This window comes from Cariama cristata, unplaced genomic scaffold (genome assembly GCF_000690535.1).
Source record: "Cariama cristata isolate BGI_N322 unplaced genomic scaffold, ASM69053v1 scaffold10238, whole genome shotgun sequence".
NCBI lineage: Eukaryota > Metazoa > Chordata > Aves > Cariamiformes > Cariamidae > Cariama > Cariama cristata.
Window position 1 is genome coordinate 6,285 of NW_009630666.1, and position 23,144 is coordinate 29,428.

Below are 23,144 nucleotides of genomic sequence, written 5' to 3' on the forward strand. Positions count from 1 at the left end.
TGCATTACTGTACTGAGTTTAATTTGATTTCCTTGGTTTTATTTAAAGATGACTGTTCAGAGCATGTAGAAATTCCACCTGGATGGCTTGCAATATATAAGGAGTATACTCACTTTCCCCTGAAATACATGCATCAGTTTAAGTACAGGAATCTTAAAGAAGAGGCAAGAAGAGCTATGTAACAGTGCATGCAAAGTATTTGGTTAGTAACATTTATTTTTAATTCCCTCTTTCCATTATTAGGTAGATGATGGAGTGTAAATTTGATGATTAGGTGGCTTTCTACTGTGGTATGAAGTTACTGATATTTGCATGAAAATGAAAAAGGATTCCTCTAAGAGAGAAGACAGGGGAAGTGGGACAGGCACTGGCCCGATTTTAGTGAAGGGGATTTTTATTTATTTGCCTTTTTTTTTAAAATAGATGGCATTTTAGGTTTCTCTTCCCCCAAAATAGCAGATTTAGGATCACAAGAGTAAATGAATGCCTGAAATGGGAATGAGACACTGCTTTCTGGAAGAATCAGGAGCCACTTTCCATATCTGATGCGCAGCCGATACCTGAGATCAAGGAAAAAAGAGGGTTTTGTTTGGTGTACCTAGTGAAGAGTTTGCACAAGAAACATCATGACTACTTAATGTGTGATCTTCAGGGGCTGCAGTAAGGGAGGAAACCTCCAATCTGACAGTTGGCAAGAAAAAAAAGCACCGAAATCTGGAAGTTTCTTGATCCACATGAGGAGAACTGGGGCTGAGGCTGTTTATAAAAGAGGTCATAATCCCTTCATGTTTCTTGCAGAAGCACTGACGTCCAGTCACCTGTGCTAGCAGAATGGTGCTGGTATTGAGCATTAAGAGCACAGTACCAGAATTACTAATTCCCCTTTTACCCCTCATGCAGTTCACTACCCAATTTGTGTCAGTAAAATTTCCTCTGAATCCTGTTACAATGTCTGACTGGAGTTATTGCTGGCTTGGAGAGGCTGAGCATCTTGATATTCTTCTCATGCATATATATCAACTTAGTATTCAGGCAGATGGTCTCGTTATGAGTCCTCTGTAGTTTTAACAGGCACTCCCAGTAATGCCTAATAGACATGCCTGAATGTGAGGTCTGAATGAGATGGTGCCAGTTTGTTTCTTTAGCCCTTTTTCAGAGCAAAAGAAAATCACTTTGTGATAGTGCTTGCCATTCTGTGCAGTAGCTTTGTGGTTAGAGTATTTATCCAAGAAATAGTCTGGGTTTCATGTTATTCTGTTACATTTCAGTATGTCACAAAACTTACACGAAAGGTAAATATTGGAGGTGTATCCTCTGCCCTTTTGCGTAAGTTTTTCCAGTCAATGGCAAAGTTTCATAGGGCTGAAAAGATGGATCAGTGGAGAAGGTGAGTCAGTGGCTCAGTGACAAAGAATTCACCTATGAGGGATGCAAATACATGTCACATAAGGCATGTCTGTGTTTTTCTGGGGAGAGAGGAAGAGGTGAAAATTGTATATAACTTCTTGCAGTCCATTTAATTTACCTTAGTGTTGGTAGCATTATCACAGCGAGTGCGGCTTTCTGATTTGGAACTTGACCTGTCTGGAGAAATTTCCCATGCAAAAGCTGCCTGTTTCTGCTGTGCAGGTAGGAGGGTGGAGACAATGTGAAAAGGCAGAGGAAGATTGCACGTAATCCAGTGAATATCACCTTGAAGTTTAACTAGTCAACACTCCCTGCTCTCCTCTGTTCCTCTCCAACTTGAGGCTTTTTTTTAATTGTTGTTGTTGGTCTTTTAAATGCAGAAGAACTGATGTTAATTTACACTCTGCTCTGCTACCACTGGCAGGCAAGTGGCATTAAATGTGTTTAAAAAGTATGTTTAAATTGAGACTTATGCACCTTCTGCCTTTACCTTCCTCTGTCAATCCTTTATTCAAAATTAACATAATGTTGAAAGTTTTTAAAATAGTTCAGAAGTGGCTTTTTTGCATCACCTACTAAAATGTTAAAGAGTTTTTGTTACTTAGTATGCATAAAAGTTCCACCACGACTCTCTGGATTGCTGATATATGCATTTCTATCTCTTTTCTTTTTTCCCCTGCTCCTTGGCACTGTTGTTTTGCAGAGGTCCTTCTGCTTTTTCTTATCTGCTTGTCTTTTCCCCTGGACCTGGAGCATTTGCACATTAGTGCTTGCTAAAATACTTTGCGGTGACTTTAGAGCAAAACAAATTAAGACCTCACAGTTCAAGATAGTTCAGCTCTGTAGCTGGCTCCACTGGTACAGCAGTTCAGTACAGTATAATATATAGACACTCTTGGCACTGGCAGACTGTTCATCATCTGTCTGACAGCGGGTCAATGCTGCAAGCAAAACAGCACTTGGCTTCTTGAATTGAAGAATCTAATATTTTCACCCCTGGTTTGAATAATCGAGACTTTATAGTTTGTGAAATTGTCTGCATTGTGGTAGACACAGCTATTCTTTTGTAACTATTGATTTTCTTTAAAGGAAGTCAAGAGAGTTTACACTTGAAAGGTATTTCGACAAATCTAGGACACCTGTTAACTTAAGTCAAGCTGGAATTCTTGTGAAAAGCTGAGCATTTGCTTCCTGGCTGCCGGGAGAAGATTCTGTTCTCAGGTAAGTCTGGAAATAAGCTTGCTTCATACTTCATCTGCTTTAGGCTATTAGCAATTGCAGAGTGGAATTTACCAGTAATAAAAACCTGATTATTTTATGTGCTGAACAACAAGGATTTTTGAGAGGTTTTCCAAATTTCTCTTTGGGGGTGGGAGGGCGCGCTATGTGTGTGTGCTTGACTGAATTTCTTGCCTGCGTTTCCCAAGAGAACAAGTGCTTTATCTTATCCGTTCTCACCACCCATATATTTGAACATCCTTTTTTTCACTTTACTCTGTCTTCTAACTTAAAACTAACCACTGGGCCCTTTGAGGACACTGTTTGTTTTGGTTTGGTTTTTTTCACAGTGGGAGTATTTGTCATCATGCTAGATCTCACATGCAAGTACTGAGGTTCAGCTAATGGTCCTGTAGATTGCAACCTTAATTGCTTGGAGGCACCATTTGAGGAAGCAGTGTACTCTGAGGACACTACGCCCTTAAAAGGATAGGAAAATTGAGTCCTTAGCACGATATGGTTTCTGTCCAAGAAACGTATTCAGGTCTTGCTTAAATAAGAACACCAAACACTCCATGTTTCTCACTGCCTCTAGTCCTAGTTATCTTATAGATATATGAATTGGCAGTCAAAAAGAAGTATGTTGTGGCATCTCACAACATTGTCAAGTAAGTTTAAAGAAGTATATTTACTGGGTCCATCAGTAGCTTTGTTTGATAAAATTCAGCCATGGACATGAAAATATTGTCTGCTAAGCAACTGTTATAAATTTCTGTTTTATTATAATCAGACTCTCTGAGCTTGGTAGGACTGAGTTATAATGCAGAATCATACTCCATACCTATATTGTAATAGTTTATTTTAAAAGTTGGATCAAACAGATTGAAGAGAGCTTGTCACAGTGTGAAGAAATGCAATCAATGCAAATTAACTTATTTAACATTTCTAGTGTAGAAGCATCCAATATGATGGTAGCATTTCACCATTAAAGAACAAAAGATGTTGATAATTTGTAGTTGTTTAATATCTTCCAGGTTATCAGAGATGGTGATTTGAAGAATCAGGTTTCCGATATGAACAAAATAAAAACATCATCTGAAAAAAGGTAAATTTGAAACTACAGTGACTTCTCAATATCAAGCTATTTCAGATTTGTGAAAAAGCAGTCTTTGTCTTAATAATAAGACAAATAAAATATACATTATGTGTCCCTGTAAGAATCTGTAAGTTGATGTCCTGAAACACTGAACAAGTCAATATCGATTGGCATAAATTAGCTTCACATTTAATAAATGACTTTTTAAATTTAAAATTTTCAGTTAGTTAGGCATATTCAAATATAAAATATACATTAAATTTCTTTGAAACAATTATCAATTAATTTAATAATTTCATGCAAATATCAGCAAAACATAATATTATTTCTACTGAAGGAATTAAAGAACAAGTTTATAATACTGTATAAGGAGCCATGAATTTGTCATAAGATGTGTATCATTCTCCAACAGCCCTGCAATCCAACACACAGCTAGGACAAATGAGTGATATTACAGAAGATTTCAAGAGCTGAAAAGTTGTGTTTGTTTTCATAATAACTTGTTTCAGTAAATATTCGAAAAAGTTGTGAGGTTATCTGTGGAGGGCAATGTGTCTGTTAAGCATCAGGAAACTACTGAAAGGCTTTCAGTCTTACTCTTTTCTTAAGCTAGCACAGGTTAAACCGCCTTGTTAAAACAAACCATCTAATCAGATTTAAAAAAAAAAACTAAAGGTGGTAAAATAGGGAATTTTATCTTCATTCTTAGTTCTCTGAAATACCTATTATTTTCTAAATGAGTGGATGACTTCAAGAAGGACATGATCTACTGTGGATTGATTTTGGAATTCCAATATCTTGGAGTGGATTTAAAATTTGAATTTAAATGCTTGCATGTAGAATTATCTTTGCTTTTGCTAACTTAACAGTGGAATGGCTTGATATGAGACACTGGTTGTTCCTGTTTGTGTGAGAGATGGATCAAAAGAAATAGTAAAGAAACTTCAGTTTTCTTCTTATGGTATATTAGTTCCTTAGGCGTTATAATAAGCAAAGTCAAACTCTCTGTCGGCAATGGGTATTCTTGGAAATACTACTAATTATACTGTCACAGAGAATATTAGATTTTTGCAGAGTGGCTACTTAAGTGCCATTTCTTCTTCTTTAGTTATTGGGTTAAAATGAAAGTTTCCATCCCTGCAATTCAAAACAGCTGTTCCCTAAGTCATGATAAATTATAGTGAGTTTATCGTACAGAGGTAACTGTGAACTAATCAGAAGTATCAGCTCTCCAGAGATTATTTCATAACTGTGGATGTGGTTGTGAAAAAAAAAGATTTGGAAATGATTTGCATTGGACTAAAAGGAAAAAAAACTCATGAGAAGCCTGCCTGCTTTAAAACAGTTTTTTAAAGACTCACGGTAACATGCGGAAACACAGACCTGTTTGCTGTGGGGGGAGAAGACAGTCCCTGTTATGTCAGTGTGCTGGCTGGCTGCAAACAGCGGTTTCAGAGGAAGCAGGTACAGGTGGAAAACAAAGGTTTCTGATTACTTCCTTCACTTGACTATGATCTTTTGGAAGACTTCATGCAAGACGAATAGCCGAAAACCGAAAACCCTTCTAAGATAACTACATTTTTGTAAGCTGCCATGACAGCCATTAGAGTTGTCTTTCTCATCATTAGCATTTAGAAAGGTATAATGATGTGTTTTAAAATTTGCATAGTGAAAGTAGTGTACAGTGAGTAATGGAGAGTTGTGAATCTAGCATTTTTCATAATCAGAGTAAGAATGCTTAAACCTTTTTGGAGCTGGTGGGAGTGGAAGAAATGTCCCTGCAGTGAGGGAACTTTCTTTGAGAAGATGTTTTTCCCTCTTGAGGGAGTTCTCTTTCAAACCTGGACCCCTGAAGTCCTCTATTCCTCACTATCTGGGCAGTTGCTTCCTCTATATCTAATTATAGCTTTCCTAGCCAGAGAAGGAGGAAATCCACAAAGCTCTCTGGTTAGCTAGAGTCACACTGTACACTTTGGCAACCGTTGAGATGATGGTGAGCTTGTTCATGTTTCCTTTCTGCAAGCAAGATGGTGGTGTGAGGGGCATTTTGAGCTGCAGCATTTGAATGTGGCATGGAGAAAGGGTTTCCTGCCTACGGACAAGTGCAGTGTATGTGATCAAATAAGCCTAGTAAATGTCACCTCAGGATGCTTAAATAAAGTTTAAATCCATCCCAGAATAATAATTATTGGCTGTCTTCAGAACCCATGAGATTTGGATTAAGTAGTGAAACACACCAATGGCAAACCTAGTGGTTCCGTCTGTGGGAGTCAGGGAGCAGAAACTGAGTAGCTATAGATCAGCCATCTTCTCTTCTTTGCACAGAAGGATCCTGGAAGAACTAACCAAATGGGTGAACAGCAAAAGGTGGTTTGAGTTGTTCTTGAAAATGCATCTGACTTTTCATGTGTGAGAGAGTAATGGGTCCCACGAGCAGGAAGGTGGCATTAAAATACCACATGTGTTTAAAGCTCTACTAAAGTAATGATTGCATATGTTTGCCATCAGGAGGCTAAGGCAAGTGCTCCATCCAGGTGCTCTGGAGTAGAGCACTGGCTACATACCAGAGCAGTGGTAGTTGATTGCTGTCAGAAGGAAACGGTGCACCGTTTGTTTCTGGATGTGCTCTTTCTTTCTCTTTCTGGTTACAGTTCATGATTGAAAATATTTTGAGCTTCGACTAATGATCTGAAAGAGAAGAAGGAATTCTTGTTAAAAGTGCAGACAACTTGAGGCTGCAAAAATATGCAGAAATACTGGAGGACCAAATTATTTCAAAGTACTCTTGTGAAATGCAGAAAATGTTAAGAATCTTTGATGGAAATATGTGCAAAGTACTGTGCTTAGAGAGGTGTACCACTGGAACAGATAAAGGACAGTCACATTTGTAGTGAGGAGAGCCAGAAATAGTAAGATTAAACTGCAGGGAGAGAAACTTTCAAATGAAGGTATAAAAAATGTTAGAATGAAGTTGCCTTTGGTTATTGAATCGCCATTTTTGCAGGCTGTTAAGGACTGGTTGGGCATATGTCTGTCATGAAGAGCAGCTGTGGAGTGAGTTCATCCCACTCTGAAGAGAATAGTTTGTATGGCCCAAAGAACTTTCTATTTTTTGATAGTAGAGACTCTGTGTAACCCTCAGTGACTACAGAGTGCTCCTGGGAGAAGGCTTAAGAATGGGTGGGGTGAGAAATGTCTCTTTTAGTAACAAGAAGGGTATTCACATTGTGGGAAAACAAGTCTTGTATGAAGAGCTGGCCACAATGTTCAGGCTGTTAATGTAAGGTTCTGCAATGTCAGCAGCTTAAGAGGAAATCTAGCTCTGACAGGACCGTTTTTATTGTGCCACTCTGACCATTTCCTTGTTTTACCTACCTGATGGATTAAAAATATGGAATTCCATGGTGCGCCTCTGTTTTGGAGAGCTGTCTTCTAGATTTGGATCCTGAATGGGCGGTTAGTCAAACTGTATGTATTTGCATTACAAATATCAGAAAGAGTCCCATTGCAAATTAGGCTTCTATTTTGTTCTTAGGTCAAATAGGTTGTCGCAGCAGTATTATGTATATGAGCAGAGTCAGTCGGGCTGGCTGCCGTAACTCCTGACCTGCAGCCTTTGGATTTACTGTGCAGACATTGAAAGCTGTCACAGTATTATAACTACTATGTATATTAGTATAGAATATTGATAAATAGGAGTACAATTCTTGTTTTAAGAAGAAAACTCAGTCATAACTAAGAGGAAATAAGGACTTTATATTTCAGCATAGACTCTGGGCTGGTGTTATTTTTCAAGAACACTTTATTGGATATGCTGAAGACGTGAAGTTTATTTGGCTATATTTCTCTTGGAAGACTTCTTGCAAGATGAATAGCCTAAAACCATTCTAAAGATACCTCTTTAACTGCTACAATGAGGACTCATTGCTCTTGATAGAAACTCTAGCCTCAGGAAGAGGTTATACCTCTAAATCTTAGGAATTAAATTGTTATACCACCCAGTAGTGAGAATGACTTAGCCTTCCTAAACCTTTTAAAGGTTTTTGTAAGTATGAACAAATTATGTTAGATGCTAACTTTCTATATATGGTATATTACTTCCATGTGCCAGTGTTGCTTGAATTTTGCAGGCTGCAGCAGTCAAAAATCAGGTTTGCGCTGAAATTTTAATGCCTGTAAATGAGATTTGTCTTTACAAAACCTTGTATTTTTGATTTTTCTTTGTTCCTAAGGATCATCTTTTCTATCTTGGGTTGTTTCTAGCTTTCAAGCTACATTTATTTCATTGTGAGACCAATGATCGACCACATTGGAAATTATATGTATATACATGCACAAATTGGAGCAGCAGTTCTCTTATGCATTGGCTTATCTGTGGGTTGACTGGACTCTTACTTGTTTTAATTGTGGAGCTGATAAAGATAACCTACTTTGGAAGTTTGTCAGTTCATATACCAGATCAACAAATCTTGTGGATTTTACTAAAACCTTGGGTTTATTTTGGAGTATTTCAAGTTCAGTGAATAAATGCAGGAGTAGAAATAAACAAAACAAAGCATATGCAAATAGTAACCGCCTTATGCTATTCAGCTGGGTTTTGGATGATGAGAAAGGATTGGAGGGATTATACTTTGCTTATACAAGGAAAGTAATATTTCAGCAACAAGACAGATTCATTTTAGATCAAAAAGTACTTTTAAATCCAAGTCTAGCAAATAACTGAGAAGGTGATACACTTATTTCACAATAAAATTTTGATTTAAGCTCTATAATTAGTATAACCATTTCTTATTACTGATGTTAACAGCTTATAAGTATCATCTGTAATCTGAAATTGGTTTTTGTTTATGCTTCTCATTTAGATGTCAGTGTGGAAAAATGAAAGTAGTGGAAGCAGTTTCCTCAGCAGCTGTTACATCAAATTGCTTTCATGGCAGTACAACCTTTGCTGTCAACTACCTTTTTTCCTTGATTTTAACGTATTTTTTTTCCACATCTAAACTAATTGTTTTAGTAGAGTTAACTGTAAGTGTGAAACCTTTTCACAGATGTAAAATACAAATCAAGGACTAATACTTCCTCATTGTTGTAAACAAAACTGACAGTATTTATAAAGCTAATGTTGTATACTTTAGTTTTAGCGCAGATAGTCAGAACAGCATGTGTGTAAAATGAATTATTGTTGATTGTTACATGATTCTAATGTTACTAAAGTGAAAAGTCAAGGTAGTTAATCCTTAGAAGTCATCATTTCCTGTAGTTAATTACATGACTATAATTCAAATGTTAACCATTTGTCTGAAAATTACTTTTATGTGGGAACATGAATCTCAAAACTATTCTGAATAATTGTTATCATCTAGAACGGGAGAGCAAATAAAAAAATTTCTAAACTGACTCTATTTTGAATACTATAGATATTTACGTTCATTCTTTCTCTGTAATCTACCTATCTATATGAATGCCTGGTTTGAAATTGTTTCTTATATTAAAATATATTTTCAAGGCAATTCTGTGATGTTGTCCTGGTTTTGGCTAAAACAGGACCAATTCTCCTTTCAGTAGATTTTCCTTCAGTTAAGTTTCTTCTAAGTAACTGCACTTTCTGAAGTTGACTAAACGTTTTTCAGACAGTGTCTACTTTTAGAATTGATAATGCTTGCTGTTTATAGTTGTTACCACGGTAACGGTAGGATTGGTACTCAGAAAGGCCCATGTTTATACTTGTTCCTGTGGGAACCAAGGTCACTGTTGGCTCTGTTATGGTCCACAAAGTGAAAAGGCCTAAAAAAGTTGCATCAGTGGGAAGGAGCGGATGGGACAGGTGGCCAAAAATTGACCAACAAGGTATTCAGTCCTATACACATCATACTCAGTATAAAGCTAAGGGATCATGGGGGTCGGTCCTTCTTCTTTCATGGTTGGCATCCCTGTGGGACTCTGCTCATTGTCCTGTCTCCAGTCCCAGTCTATGTATTCCTGAATCTCATTCGCGTCTGCTGCGGAGTCCAGTCCAGGACATCCTGGTGCCTGCCATGCTGCGTTAGTGGTGCAAGCCACTGTGGCTCACAATTCCGTAATCACCATTGGGAAGCTCAATATTGGTTTTATATATTTTAATTTCTGTTATTAGTAGTATTAATATTATTCTACTCTTTTTAATTGTTATTGTTTTACTAAAGTTGTTTTAATTTTCCAACCCATAGGTCTCTCTGCCTTTTCTCTTTTTCTTTCCATTCTAGGCACGGAGGGGGTTAATAGCATCTGTCACCCGCTTTAATTGCCAGCCCAGCCTTAAATGGTGACGGATCTCAGGCCAAAATACCCTTGTATTCAAAATGAGTCCAAACTCTGATAGCTTTGGACACCTTCCAAAGTTTTTCTTCAAAATGATGTTCTTTTTCTTCAGCTAGTGGGTGCTGTTTTGCGCACTTCATGAATGATAATCTTTTCTTTCACTTCCAAAACACCAGCCTGTTAGACAAACAGTCTTTGAGACTGTAGCCAGTTTTTCCTTGAATGGCAGGTTTGATACAGTATCCTGGTGCTTAACAGAACCTATATTAAATATAAATTACTCTAATTGACATAGATAAACAACATTTGTACCTATATCTAGATTTTATTTTCTGCAACCAATTGCCCTGTTCACAGTTGCTCTTGGAGATGCTGTTATATATAATTAGTCTGCTGCAATGCAGTCTTTGCAAAATCTGTAAATTTGCCAAAATTAAGGAAAATTAAGACTGTTTTCCAATCTAGATAAAATAGGAAGGTGAATTAGCCACTCTCCTTACTCTGACACGGGGTTTCTGTTGTTAGTCTTTTTTTTTCTCTGATCTAGATGGAAAAATGAATGTAAAAAATATTTCTTGTAGTGTTTCTACTAGTTCTCGGACTATGTCTCTGCTGTCACAGCTGGAGAAGATCAATTTGGACTCTGTATTAGGAGAAGCAGACAATGCCAGATATGTTACCTCAAAGATTCTTCATCTGGTTCAGAGTCAAGGTAAGTATCTTAAGGTTCGTGGGTTTAGATTTCCTTTTGAGCATTCCTTCTTGTGTTTCTTCCTTGCTGGACTTTTCTTTAATTGTTGTTTCAGTGTGGTGAACTTGATTATCCATCTATTTTTGTCACTGATTGTTGAAAGCACCTGTTTAAGGCCAGGTTTAATGCTATTTGGTACAGTATTGCTTACACTGAGCACATTTTTTTATTGTCAAACAGCTATAATTTAAGTAATAATTCACAGTGTATATATATGTGTATACATATATGTATGTGAAGTAGAAGTATCTGGAAGAGAGCTTTCTTACAGATTTTTTTTTTTTGCTTTACAGTTTTTTTCTAGGGCAGATTGTTGAACAAGTGAAAGCAAAAATGAGTTTTACAATCACTGAAGTCTTTTACTTATCTTAGTTTTATATACACATATGCAGTTTTTAATAGATTGTGTTATTTGCAGCGTGGATTTTCTGATAAATCTGTATATAATCATTTTTTTTTTTTTGCCTGCAAGCTAGCGTATTAAAAAAAATGGTCTTTTTCTCTCTGGCAGAAAAAACCAGGAAGGAGATGACTTCTAAGGGCTCCACTGGAATAGAAGTTATCCTGTCAACCCTAGAGGTAAAACCTTTTAATCTGTGTGGTTATGGGTACATAGCAAGTTTCCATTTTATCATTGGTCTTCATATTACTAAATATGTTGTTATCCTAGCTAGTCTTCAAAAGTTGTGTAGGACTCTAATGATGAGATACGGTCTTTTCTCTCCCTCATTTTTAAATATTCTAAGAAATTATTTGTCAACTATCAGTTCTAATGAGTGTGCCAAACTACAAATGAGACTTTAATTGGTTTTGTGGTTAATTCAGGCTGCACAGTGGGATGGTTAGCTGGGTGGTTACCTCTTAAGTTCTGTTTGATTTAATGGTGGCAATTTCTCTGAGCTTTAAATATCTAAACCACTGCACTAGACTTCTGTGTTAAGCAAAGAAATATCTCTGGTTTTTATTGCAGAATACAAAAGATCCTCAAACTATTCTAAATATATTGAATATTCTCATTGAGGTGGTCTCAGTTGGTAAGTTTTCATTAAGGAGCAATTTGTAATTATAGTCCTGAATTCTTCTGCAGTTGGTTGGGATGTGTTTGTTTGTTTGTGGTTTGTTTGGGTTTTTTGTTTGTTTGTTTCTGATGTTTGCTAAAGCTAATTTGTATGCAGAGTAAAAAGAACATAGAGACTGAAGTCACCTTTCAAATAATCATACGCAAATAATTTATGTTACTATAAGTCTAAGTCCAATGTGTTCTTGCATAGTTCAGTCACATATGAAGAAAATATTGCTGTTCTAAAGACTTTCTTTATGATAATCATAGCTTAGATACTTTTAATTGTTCTTTGGCTTTGGAGATACCAGTTGATCAGTTGATTTTTTTTTTTTTTTTTTTTTTACCTTCAAGTCCTAATGACCTAGGTGGTGGTCGGAGAGCAAGTGTCTTAGTCACTAAAGGAGGGACACAGATCTTATTGCAGCTGCTTTTGACTGCCAGCAAAGACTCTCCACCAAATGAAGAATTAATGGTGCTTGTTCATACTCTTCTTGCAAAAATTGGTCCAAAAGGTGATAATGATATACTTGAGTAATATAGCTTAATACTTTACAGTTTTATAATTGAAACTTAAGAAGAATTTTCATTCTATTATTGTATAAGCATCCGCCTATATAGAATTGGTAGAGGAGAACAAAAGGAGGAATAAAATAGAGGGAAGGAAAGAATGGTGAAAAATAGATATGCAGGGTTGACATAATCAGTAGAAGGAATTCGCAGTTCGTCTAACTTTTATTTTTTGGTAATAATTTCCAAATTAATGTGATTGATCATGTATTTCTTTGATGTCAGACAAAAAGATTGGCATAAAAGCAAGAATTAATGGTGCCCTGAACATATCATTGAATTTAGTGAAGCAGAATTTGCAGAACCACAGGCTAATATTGCCATGTCTTCAAGTATTAAGAGTTTACTCAACCAACTGTAAGTATGCAGATAATTATTTTCTTTCCCATGTGATATAAAATTTTGTACTTAGATACAGTTAAAATAGTGAATCTAAATGCTTGTTTAATGTTAGATAAAAGTAATTATTTTTATCTGAGAATTTGCTTTTTATATCCTCAAATTGCTTAAGTTCTATTAAAAGCTATGAAGCATGTTTGTACTTCTTGTGTATCTTTGGTTTTTGTTCTCTCTGTGTGTACATATATATTCGGGGGGGTTGTTAAGCAGTGCTATTGGATGTGTGGAATTTTGAGTCATCTAATTTGCATGAATGCTTATGCTTTAGGATCTAAACCAAAAATGCTAACATTGAGCTTGCAAAAGCACTTCAAATTAAATAATTATTCTCTTTATTATACATGCTCCTGTTTTTTTCTTTTTCCTTTTCTTATTTTATTTCATTCTTGATTGCTTATTTAAAACTTGATTTACACTGGAAATATCTTATTTCATTATTTAGCCTTTCTCTTATTCCTTGTGTTGAAGTGCCCAACTGTTGGACTAATATTCTTCCACAAAAGCTTAATTTGTTGTTTGGACAGGCAATAGGAAGTTGATGAAAACAGTGTCATTCTTGCTGTATCTGTACTGTTGGTTAGATGCTCTTAAGTTTTTCTTTTGAGCTCAAAATGGCCATTAAACCTCTTAAATGAGTGCAAGAAACTGAAAACATAACCACATTCATCCAAGAGAACTGATTTGATGATCTGTAAGATTATTTTTTCAGGACATTCACATGAGCACCTATAATTCATAAAGTCCTAATACTCTTAAAATGTGTAAGCATTATTTCTGTTGAGCTGTCTGATAATGAGGTAAAATGCTTCTAAATGGAAGAGTTTAATACAGATAGTACATAGCTTAGCTGAAAACTTGCTTCATCCTGAAAATGGGAAATTGAACAGAGTCTCTGATTTGGATTCTGCTTAGATTGAATCTATCTTTCTGTATTTCCCACTCTTTATAAACAGAAAAAGTAGTAGTTTATTACATTCTGATGGGTAATACTATTTAAAGTTTGTGTACAGTTACTACCAGAATAGAATCCTAACTTTTCTTCGATTCTAGTAGTATAATGTTGCTGCTAATGATGATGAAATTGCAACTTGGGTTTAAGTACTAAATGCCACACTAATAACATTCTTTATGTTGAAGTAAGCTCTTAGGAGTGCATTTTGCTAAACTCAGTTGGGAATTGAATTTCTGTGCCTGTTTCAGCAGTTTTGTATTTTCAGTGGACATTGGGCTTCAGCCATATACACATCCAGTGTGCATTTCTTGAACGTAGGTTTTAGTGTAATTTCTTTTAATTTGCTCCCTTTCAAATAGATTATTTCTGTACTTTTTTTTTCTGAGCACTTATATGCATAACATGTAGCTCAGGAAAGCATATACTGATTGACATTTCTAAATTTTACAGTGAATGCTTGGTTTTCAAATTGTGGTGGGCATACCTGTCTATCCCGATACTGAATGATAATAGCAAGTCATAGAACTTGTTAGACTTTAAATTTTAGAACCGTGCTGTGTTGATAAACTGTGAGGATTTTGGGGGAAAAAAAATTCTTCTTATGATGTATCTTAATAACAAAGAAAGCAGAAGCATGCATTGGAAGAGTACATTATTTTATTTAAATAATTAATTTTTTCTTCTTTTCCAAGTTTTTTGTTAGGATTGGATTATCACACTAATGTGCAGAATAATATCTGCTTGTCATTGTATGTCTTAAAGCACAAACATGCCCAGTGTTTTTCGTACTTCAAAATTAACTCACATGGATTTTAGTTTGAGTATATTGATTTTTTTCTTTTGCCTTTCTTATTACATTATCTTAAAATAGATTGTTTTTCACTCTTTCAGCTGTAAATGCAGTGTCCTTGGGAAAGAATGGAGTAGTAGAACTGATGTTTAAGATCATTGGCCCTTTTAGTAAAAAGAACACTAGCCTTATGAAGTAAGTAAGGTCTCTTTAATATAGTACCTGGAGAAACCTTAGATGCGTTTCAAAACTTACTTGTAAATGAAAAATATTATTAGAGAAATCAAATGTAACTTGTATTTGAAAGTTAACGTGAAGGGATGTGGGAAGGACAACCACAAATCTGACAGTTTAATTTTATCCAGTAGAGAAACACAATATATCTGAATGTCTAGTTACAGTACTGATAAAAGAATATAAATACTTTTTTTGTCTGTAATATTCCTGCATGGAAACTGTACAATGGTTGTCCCCAAATCAGGACAAACAGATCAACACAATCCCATCATTTTTCAATTTGTTGAATTGGCTCCTGCATCTCCTTTGTGTTTTTAGAGTGACACTATCTGTTTTATTTTGTAATGGCATTTTCTTTCTGTTTTACTTCAAAGCAATTATAGACTCTCAGAGCAAAAACATAGAACATAGAGTAGGAAGTACCAGCAATATCTGTCTAGTGGGCTATTGTGTTTTTTTTTTTTTTAAAAAAATATTTACTGCATACTTTCAAGTGGTGACTTTAGATTCCCACCACCACCCCATGTATTTTTCTCATTTATTTTTTTCTTTCTTAAATGAATTTAGGGTAAAAATAATAAGTGGATCTAACTTTATACACTACCACCTGTTTGAAGTACATACCTGTGGAAAACTGATTTTTTCATCTGGTTAGCAAAATAATAGTCTCATGTTGTTCATATTCTAACTTCAGTACAAAAGAAATAGTGTTAAGTTATCTAAATGTGGTATTTTTGTTCACTGGATTATCTTTTAAAAAAATGCACTGCCCCTTTAAGCCCCAGCTAAAATTAGACATATGAACTTACAAACTTACTATTCCATGATGTGAGTAATGATGATATCCTTGTTTATGGTTGAAGACCAGATGTGGGAAGTCTTTACAAAGAGGGTAAAAAGTATATATGTTTTCTAGTTGTACATCTTGAGTTAATTGAGACAAGATCTTTGTGTACAAGAAAAATCTTACACTGACCATCTGGTGTTGTAGTACAGATTGATGAGCATTACTCCTCAATGTATTCATACACTGCCACTTTTGACCTACGGTTTTCTAAAATAGTGTCCTTTGCTTTGTGGAAGTACTTGTTCTGCTGCTAACATAAAAACCATGAATTTCAGAAGTATCTCATCCATTGAGTATGGTTCATAAACACTATGTTGTCACTAACAGTGTTTTTTTGCAAAAGCTTACAGTTTGTGTAGCCATTGCATTGATATTTTTAAATTTCACCATCAAACTTCAGATATAGCAGAGATGCATGATTTTTCAGTAAAATCAAATTTTAAAAGCAAAGTCTGTGATACAGTGCAACTAGGAAATCATAAGGATAGATGCTAAATAAATCTGTCAGCCATAAATATTTTGTATAGCTTTACAGTGTTGTAGATTAAGCTTACTGGTTGGTTGCTGTTTTGACTTTTCTTGTTATGTTGACAGGGTTGCTTTAGACACACTTGCTGCATTGCTAAAATCAAGTAAGTGTTTGACTACAAGAAACTGTTTGTCTAGTTGAGATATATATATGTGTGTGTGTGTATCTATATATACACACAGAGCAAAACTAATATTAAGTCTGTAGCCAAAACAAAATCAAGGCTAGGAAATTTAGAAATAAGGCTATGGTTTTATCTGCAGTCTCTGATGCTTTAGTATTTGTGTGGTCTATACATATGTGTTTAATAATTAGTTACTGTCTCTTCAGTTACACAGCAGAAAGGCTGTGCTGCTTCTTCAGAATTGATCTGGATCCAAGGTGGAGAAATAGCTTTTTACAGTCACTCACCTCAGCCCTTCAGTAACAGATGTCTATAGCTTAACGCCTGTGCATCTTATTTATACATACATCTGAAATTATCTGTTGGATGGCAGGGGAAAATACAGAGTTTCTTCAGGTAGCTTGCTGAGTAATTAGGTCTTGGGTCCTAATGACAAGTCTGTCAGTGATGCTCATGAAGTGGAACCAAGGGTAACGAAACGATGGTCTGTTTACAGACATAGGCTATCTTGACCAGCAGCAGTGGATCCTCAGAAATGTCATCTCTGCAGATTTTGCACCAGGATTGTAACTGACAAGGAATTAAAAACTCATTCTCTTCAAACAGTTTTATAAAAGCTACAGCATTCCTAGTAGTTTTGGTGGAGTTGGATAAGAGCCAAGACGTGATTAGATTTGCAGAAAACAATTTCAGACAAATGACAGGAAGCTTTTGTATTGATTATTACAGGGTGCTGAGTTTTCTTATGTAGGATCAGTGTGATACCTTGGTCTTACAGATTTGTGTATTTACTAATACGGAAATTTCTCCTTGGGAAATTTAGGGAAAGCAATATTTCCAAATTATTGTCAGTAATCTATTCTGTAAATTGGCAGTTAAACTTCAATGTTGGGGAAGCAAATTAATTGCTGACAAAGTGCATCTTTAAAACAGGAGGTCTTGTGTATTTATTTTGAGATGTCTTATTCAGTCCTGAGGGTTTTTGACATTGTAACTTCCTACACTTTATATAAGTAAATCTTTTCATAAAAACACTAGTCTCTGGTGTGTAGAGTCCAGCTGTCATACTGATGACCCAGTATTTGGGGTAGAGGTATTTTGAGTTTGTCAAATTTGAGTGATAGTTGCTGCAAAATTGTACGGATTACAAGCGGTAAGAAGTTTGTTTCAAATCTTGTATCTACACAGTGTGCGTGGGTAGAGCTAGGTGTGCTTTATATAAAGACTTTTTTTGTTTATTTGCTAGCTGACAGTTTCTTAAAATTACCTTTAAGTGTAATGCACACTGTTCTGATAAACCGTGAAAATTACATGCAATATTATTCTGAAGACTGAAGTGTAGACTACTGGCCTTGGTTATTCAGTTGTTTCTGTTTAAATTGATGTAGAATTGCTAAGTATGGCTAAAATGCTACTTTAAAGGAAACAATTCAGTTACTTGGCTGAAAAGAATAATTTTAACATTGAACATTTGACATCGAACATTTGAAAATGATATTGAAGTAATCTGGAAATTTTTAATTTTTTTCCTGACTTTCTTTATAAAGAAACAAATGCCAGGAGAGCAGTAGACAGAGGATATGTGCAGGTGCTTCTAACGATTTATGTTGATTGGCACCGTCATGATAGTCGACACAGGTACATGCTGATACGTAAAGGAGTTTTACAGTGCATTAAAAGTGTTACAAACATCAAATTGGGAAGAAAAGCATTCATTGATGCCAATGGAATGAAAATTCTTTACAACACTTCACAAGTAAGTTTATCTCAGTTGTTTTTTGTTGTTGTTGGTTTTGCCTCTTCAGCTTTAAAAACACATCCTGACCTCAAATTTGTCATAGTTCTTTGATATTTGTGGTTATTCCTCATTATGGGAGTAAGGATTATTTTCTGTACCTGACTAAACTGCAATGAAAGAGTACAGAATTAAATTCATACTTGCTATTATTTGGCTTTGACTATTTCTGGAAAGGGCTGTTGAACTTAATTTTAAAAAAGATGGGGGAAAGAAGTATTTTAATTTTGAAGTTTGGGTTTTTAAAAAAGGTAAATTTGAGCTCGTAGAAGTTCTGTCCATCAAATGAGACATTGGCGAAACTTATTGTAAACAAAATACTTCGCTATTAGTGAATTCTAGAAATCTGTAAAACATATGTAGTTTAACTATTAGTTTGAGAGATACTTTTCTCTTGTCTTCATTATTTTCCTGTTAATAGGAGTGCCTTGCAGTAAGAACTCTTGATCCCCTTGTCAACACATCCAGCCTAATAATGAGAAAATGTTTTCCCAAAAATCGTCTTCCTTTACCAACTATTAAGAGTGCTTTCCATTTCCAACTCCCAGTTATTCCTGCCAGTGGTCCTGTGGCTCAGTTGTACAATTTGCCTCCTGACGGTATGGTAATTTCATAGTATTGTGTCTTTGAGTATGTCTAACGTTGTTTTATGTAAAGTGGAATCGATTGCAGTTATTTGTGTTCTCCACTAAAACTTGGACTCTGAGTCTCTTCTCACCTAGCAACGGGTCTGTGACTGTTAGTGTGGAGCACCAATTTCTAACGTTAAGCCTTAACTGATGAAAATTTTGTCCACACATATGTGGTTTTGTTTCTGAGATAAAAAATAAAACAGGAACTAAAATGTGATGTTCATCAAACTCTGAAGGGTAAAGCATAGGCTGTACATATTATTCTACAAACTTAAATGGGCTTTTTAACTCACTTATTATATACATTCTTCTATGTGAAATGTAATGTAGTGTACATCCTGTTTTGCAGGAGTATATATTCTTTGATTTCTTTCTGTTATTCTGGTAAAGTGGATGTAGTGAATTTAGATTAACATGTGCCATTTGAAGCATTTTCCTTTTTAATCATTGTGGTTATTCCTTCATTTGCATGATGAGATAAGTAGAGCTGCTTTCTTGGACCATTGCAGTCACTTAAGCAATGCTTGTCTGCAAAGCATTTGTATGGTGCTTTGTAGGAAATAGATTCATCCCGTTTTGAACACCTTTCATTATTTTGGGATAATTAATGTTTAATGCATTTTCAAATATGGTGAAACAGCTTGGTACCTGGGTAAGCAACTGATGAAGTTGCTGTCAGAAAGTTACTCTAAAATGTTTTTTTGGGCTGGGGGGTGTTGGGTGTTTATTGGTTTTGTTTTGCTTTGTTTAAACCAGAGGTCTTTGATTTGACTTAAAACTGGGTGGAAATGTAATAATCTGCAGTGTTGTCAAACAAGCATTTTGTTTTGTAAATCTGGTAATAGTAATTAATGTTTACTAGTTGGTTTTCACATTTTTTTTCAAGTGCTAAGTAAAAAAGAAAATAAACCCAGACACAGAAATTTTTTTCAGCGTATGTATTGGATTAAATGTATAAACTGCCTTACAAAACTTTTTTGTATCATAGTTGATGATGTAGTAGATGAAAGTGATGATAATGATGATGCTGAAACAGAATCAGAAATTGAAATTGAAAATGATGACGACAAGGACCAACATTTCAAGGTTGGTATGGGACAAAATTAACAGGCAAAAGTCAGGCATAACAGTTTTTTTTATTTTTTTTAAGTTGCTTGAATCATGTATACAGACATATGTTTTAAGTGTTAAAAGGACTTTGAGGAGATTTTCAGGGCAATTTCTAAAATTAAAAAAGCTCCTGAAACTTAAGGAAGGTTGATGCTGCTTGAAAAGATCATTGCTTCAAGATTTTTATTAAAACCTGTTTGCTTCACACTTGATATGTCTGGAGTACAGTAGCACAGAACTGCAAACTCTTTTAGCAGTGTTCTCTTCCTAACTTGTATTTCTCTGAGTCCGCTCTTCGTACCGAAGCTGCTCAGTATGTAGGAGCTACTCTAACTTTTTCCGTCATTCTGGACTGGGATTGACTAGGTCAGTGTTTCAGGAAGGTGACTTTGAAGTTCAGCCAACTGTGGAGGTAGAGATCAGACTTGTCAGTGTTGGATCACTTTGGGAAGGTCTTGTTCTGCTCTCCAGCTGCCAGTCAGGACATGAAAGGACATTATGTCAGAACTAACTCTATATTTTTATGTTTCATATATTCAGGAGTTAATTGAATTGTCTGTCCATGGTCTGGAATGACAAATTTTACTCAAGGTTCTTATGAGCCCTGATGAAGGGAGTATCTTCCATAGAAGCAGTTACTCCGTTGTCACTGCAGTCAGATGAAATCTCCACATTCCAGGTTGCAATAGTTGGATTATGCACAGATCTCATGTAAAGTGTAGTCTGATGTCCGTGCATAATACATTTGTATGAAACAAGAAAACTGAGATATTTGTAATATTTCTGTTGAAATTGAGGCTTTGGCATACTAATAAAACTGAGCTGCTTAAACCGTCATGGTGAAAGGGTGCAGTTCAGCTAATTTTAAAATGGTGGTATTCAGCTTTTAAAGCATAGCCATGTCAGAGGTAAAAGATGAATGTAATTATTTTAGAAGTTCATTAATTCTGCATGCAAGATTAATTTGTTCTGGTGCTCTTTCAGAATGATGATATTGAGACTGATATTAATAAACTGAAACCTAGACAGGAATTGGGAAGACCCATAGAAGAACTGAAAATGTATGAAAAATTTTTCCCAGAACTTTCAGAAAACTTTCAGGTAAAGTATGTGGTTCCCAGAGCATTCCTCGTCATGATGGGGTTGACTCTGGAATACACTTTGACATTCTCTTTTGGGTGGATAGTTCATCTAGACAAAAAATGAGAGTCTGCAGTTCTAGAGCTACACATGAGAATGCTATATAGTGAGTTATTTAGTTAATTGTTATGGGTTACTTTAATCTCACTAAGAAGGGGACTGTGGGTAGATATAAAGGAAGACTGTTTTCTGATGTCTGATTATTGCACAGAGAAGAAAGTAAAATAGTAAGAAAGGACACGAGATTTCTGACAAGATTCATTGTATTAGGTATTTCCTTAGATGCTGTGTGTCTCTTTAAAGTAGTTGGTAAAAGTATCTGGGGAACTGTATTGACTTTGTAATTTGTTATTGATGAACTACTTGTTTGTTGCCTTGACACTATGTTCTTGTAAAAGCTGAAACTTCATGGCTCTGTTTTTGTAAGTTTAAAACATAATGACTGTTGTCTTTTAAAAGACTTGTTTTGGATTATTGCAAAATGTACCTCAGGAACAATGAAAGAGAAAGGTTTCTAATATAAATGAAACATTAAGAACTGTTTACTTTTTTTTTTTAAATAACTCTTATTATTTTTTCTCTTTTATTTTTTAAGGAATGTGATTTGGTTTCCAAGGAACCAAAGCCTTTTGTACCTGATGCAAATCTGAGCGGACCTATTGTTGTTCCTACAGCAGAGGAGGAGCACTCTGATGAAGCAAATCAGTCAATGAAAGGAGTTGCTTTGAAGAAGACCAATCCTTTATTGACAGAGGAATACAATAGAAGGCCAGCCTTTCTGGAACTACCAAAGAAAGACAGTATGAATGACAACAGTTTACATCAGCAAAATGATCAAAGAAACCTGCTTCCATCATGCCAGTGTCTAAGCCAAGAAATTGTGAAAGGCTTGGACAGAATCAGTCTGCAGAACAGTGCAAAAAATGATCAGTATTACGGTACAGGGTGTGTCATAAAGAAGGAAAGCAAAACGAGCCTTACCACACTTGCTTGTAGTAAACCTTGCGAACACGTTTCACCCTGTGGAAGTAGCCTCTTTGAAGGATCATCTGTCCAGCTGGGAAAACTCTGCTGCACTGGAGTAGATTCGGAGGACGAGGAGGATTCCAGATCTAGTTCATCAGGGGAACAAGTAATACTTGAGGTTTCGGATGTATCACCAGTTCATGACTGTGATCTTTATATTGAAATGGTAAAAACCACAAAGTCTATTCCTGAATATTCAGAAGTGGCCTATCCAGATTATTTTGGCCATATTCCACCCCCATTCAAGGAACCTATTCTGGAAAGGCCATATGGGGTGCAGAGGTGAGTTATCATACTCCTTTTTTGATATTTTTGTTCCCTTGAGAAACAGTCTTTAGGATGAGATTAACAGGCACATATACAATGTTTACTTTGGCATCTAAAACTATTTTCAGTGAAAAGCAGTATGAAGGTAGGTGAGTAGGCATTGATCAGTGCTGAGCCATAAAGAACACAACCTGATTCTGTAATTGCTAATTCTGTAATTCAGTTTCCAAATACTGAGTTTAATTTAGAGTCTCCCTTTCTGTATTCCTACTATCCCCCATCTAAATTTTGTAGTTTAAAAAAACCCAAACCAAAACCAACAAAAAAACAAACAAACAAAAAAAAACCCTAAACAACCCACATAAAACCCCAACAAACAAACAAACCCACCTGAATGCTCCCTTCAGGTCTTAGCAAAGATAAGACAGTTAATAGTTTAAAGATACTTCAGCTCTTCTCTTTGCTGTGCTAACAAAGCTATCTTGCAGGAAAACGTAGTGGGAAAATTAAAAAAATAATAATTTTAAGTTTTAGTGCTTGCAGTATAACAGAATTTAGAGGTAACAAACACTGAGGATGAAAGTTTATGTCAGATCCTGCAGAATTGTCACCGTTTAAGGCTGTGCAGATGCTTAAAGCGGGTGGCAGATGCTCTGTATTAACCCCTTCCTTTCCCAGAAGGGGAAGGAGAGGAGAAAAGGGAGAGAGATTTATGGGTTGGAAAGTTAAAACAAACTTTAATAAAGCAATAACAATGAAAAAGAGTATAATTAATATTTAAAATAGTACCACCAGTAACAGAAATGGAAACATATAAAACCAATATTGATCTTCTAATGATGACTGTGGGACCACGTGCTGCACTGCGACAGCTTGCAGTGCTCGCATGGCAGCGTG

General features: G+C 35.6%; 1 protein-coding gene across 1 annotated transcript; it reads left to right on the top strand.

The window, feature by feature from the left end:
* Window positions 1-3,698: 3,698 nt before the first annotated feature.
* Window positions 3,699-22,266, top strand: AGTPBP1 (ATP/GTP binding protein 1). Its single transcript, XM_009705641.1, has 13 exons — window positions 3,699-3,730; window positions 10,600-10,730; window positions 11,281-11,348; window positions 11,740-11,803; window positions 12,198-12,344; window positions 12,625-12,756; window positions 14,642-14,735; window positions 16,219-16,256; window positions 17,825-18,033; window positions 18,494-18,671; window positions 19,693-19,790; window positions 20,799-20,915; window positions 21,550-22,266. Exons 1-13 carry the CDS (start codon window positions 3,699-3,701, stop codon window positions 22,264-22,266), a joined length of 2,025 nt encoding a protein of 674 aa, XP_009703943.1.
* The last annotated feature ends 878 nt before the right edge of the window (window positions 22,267-23,144 follow it).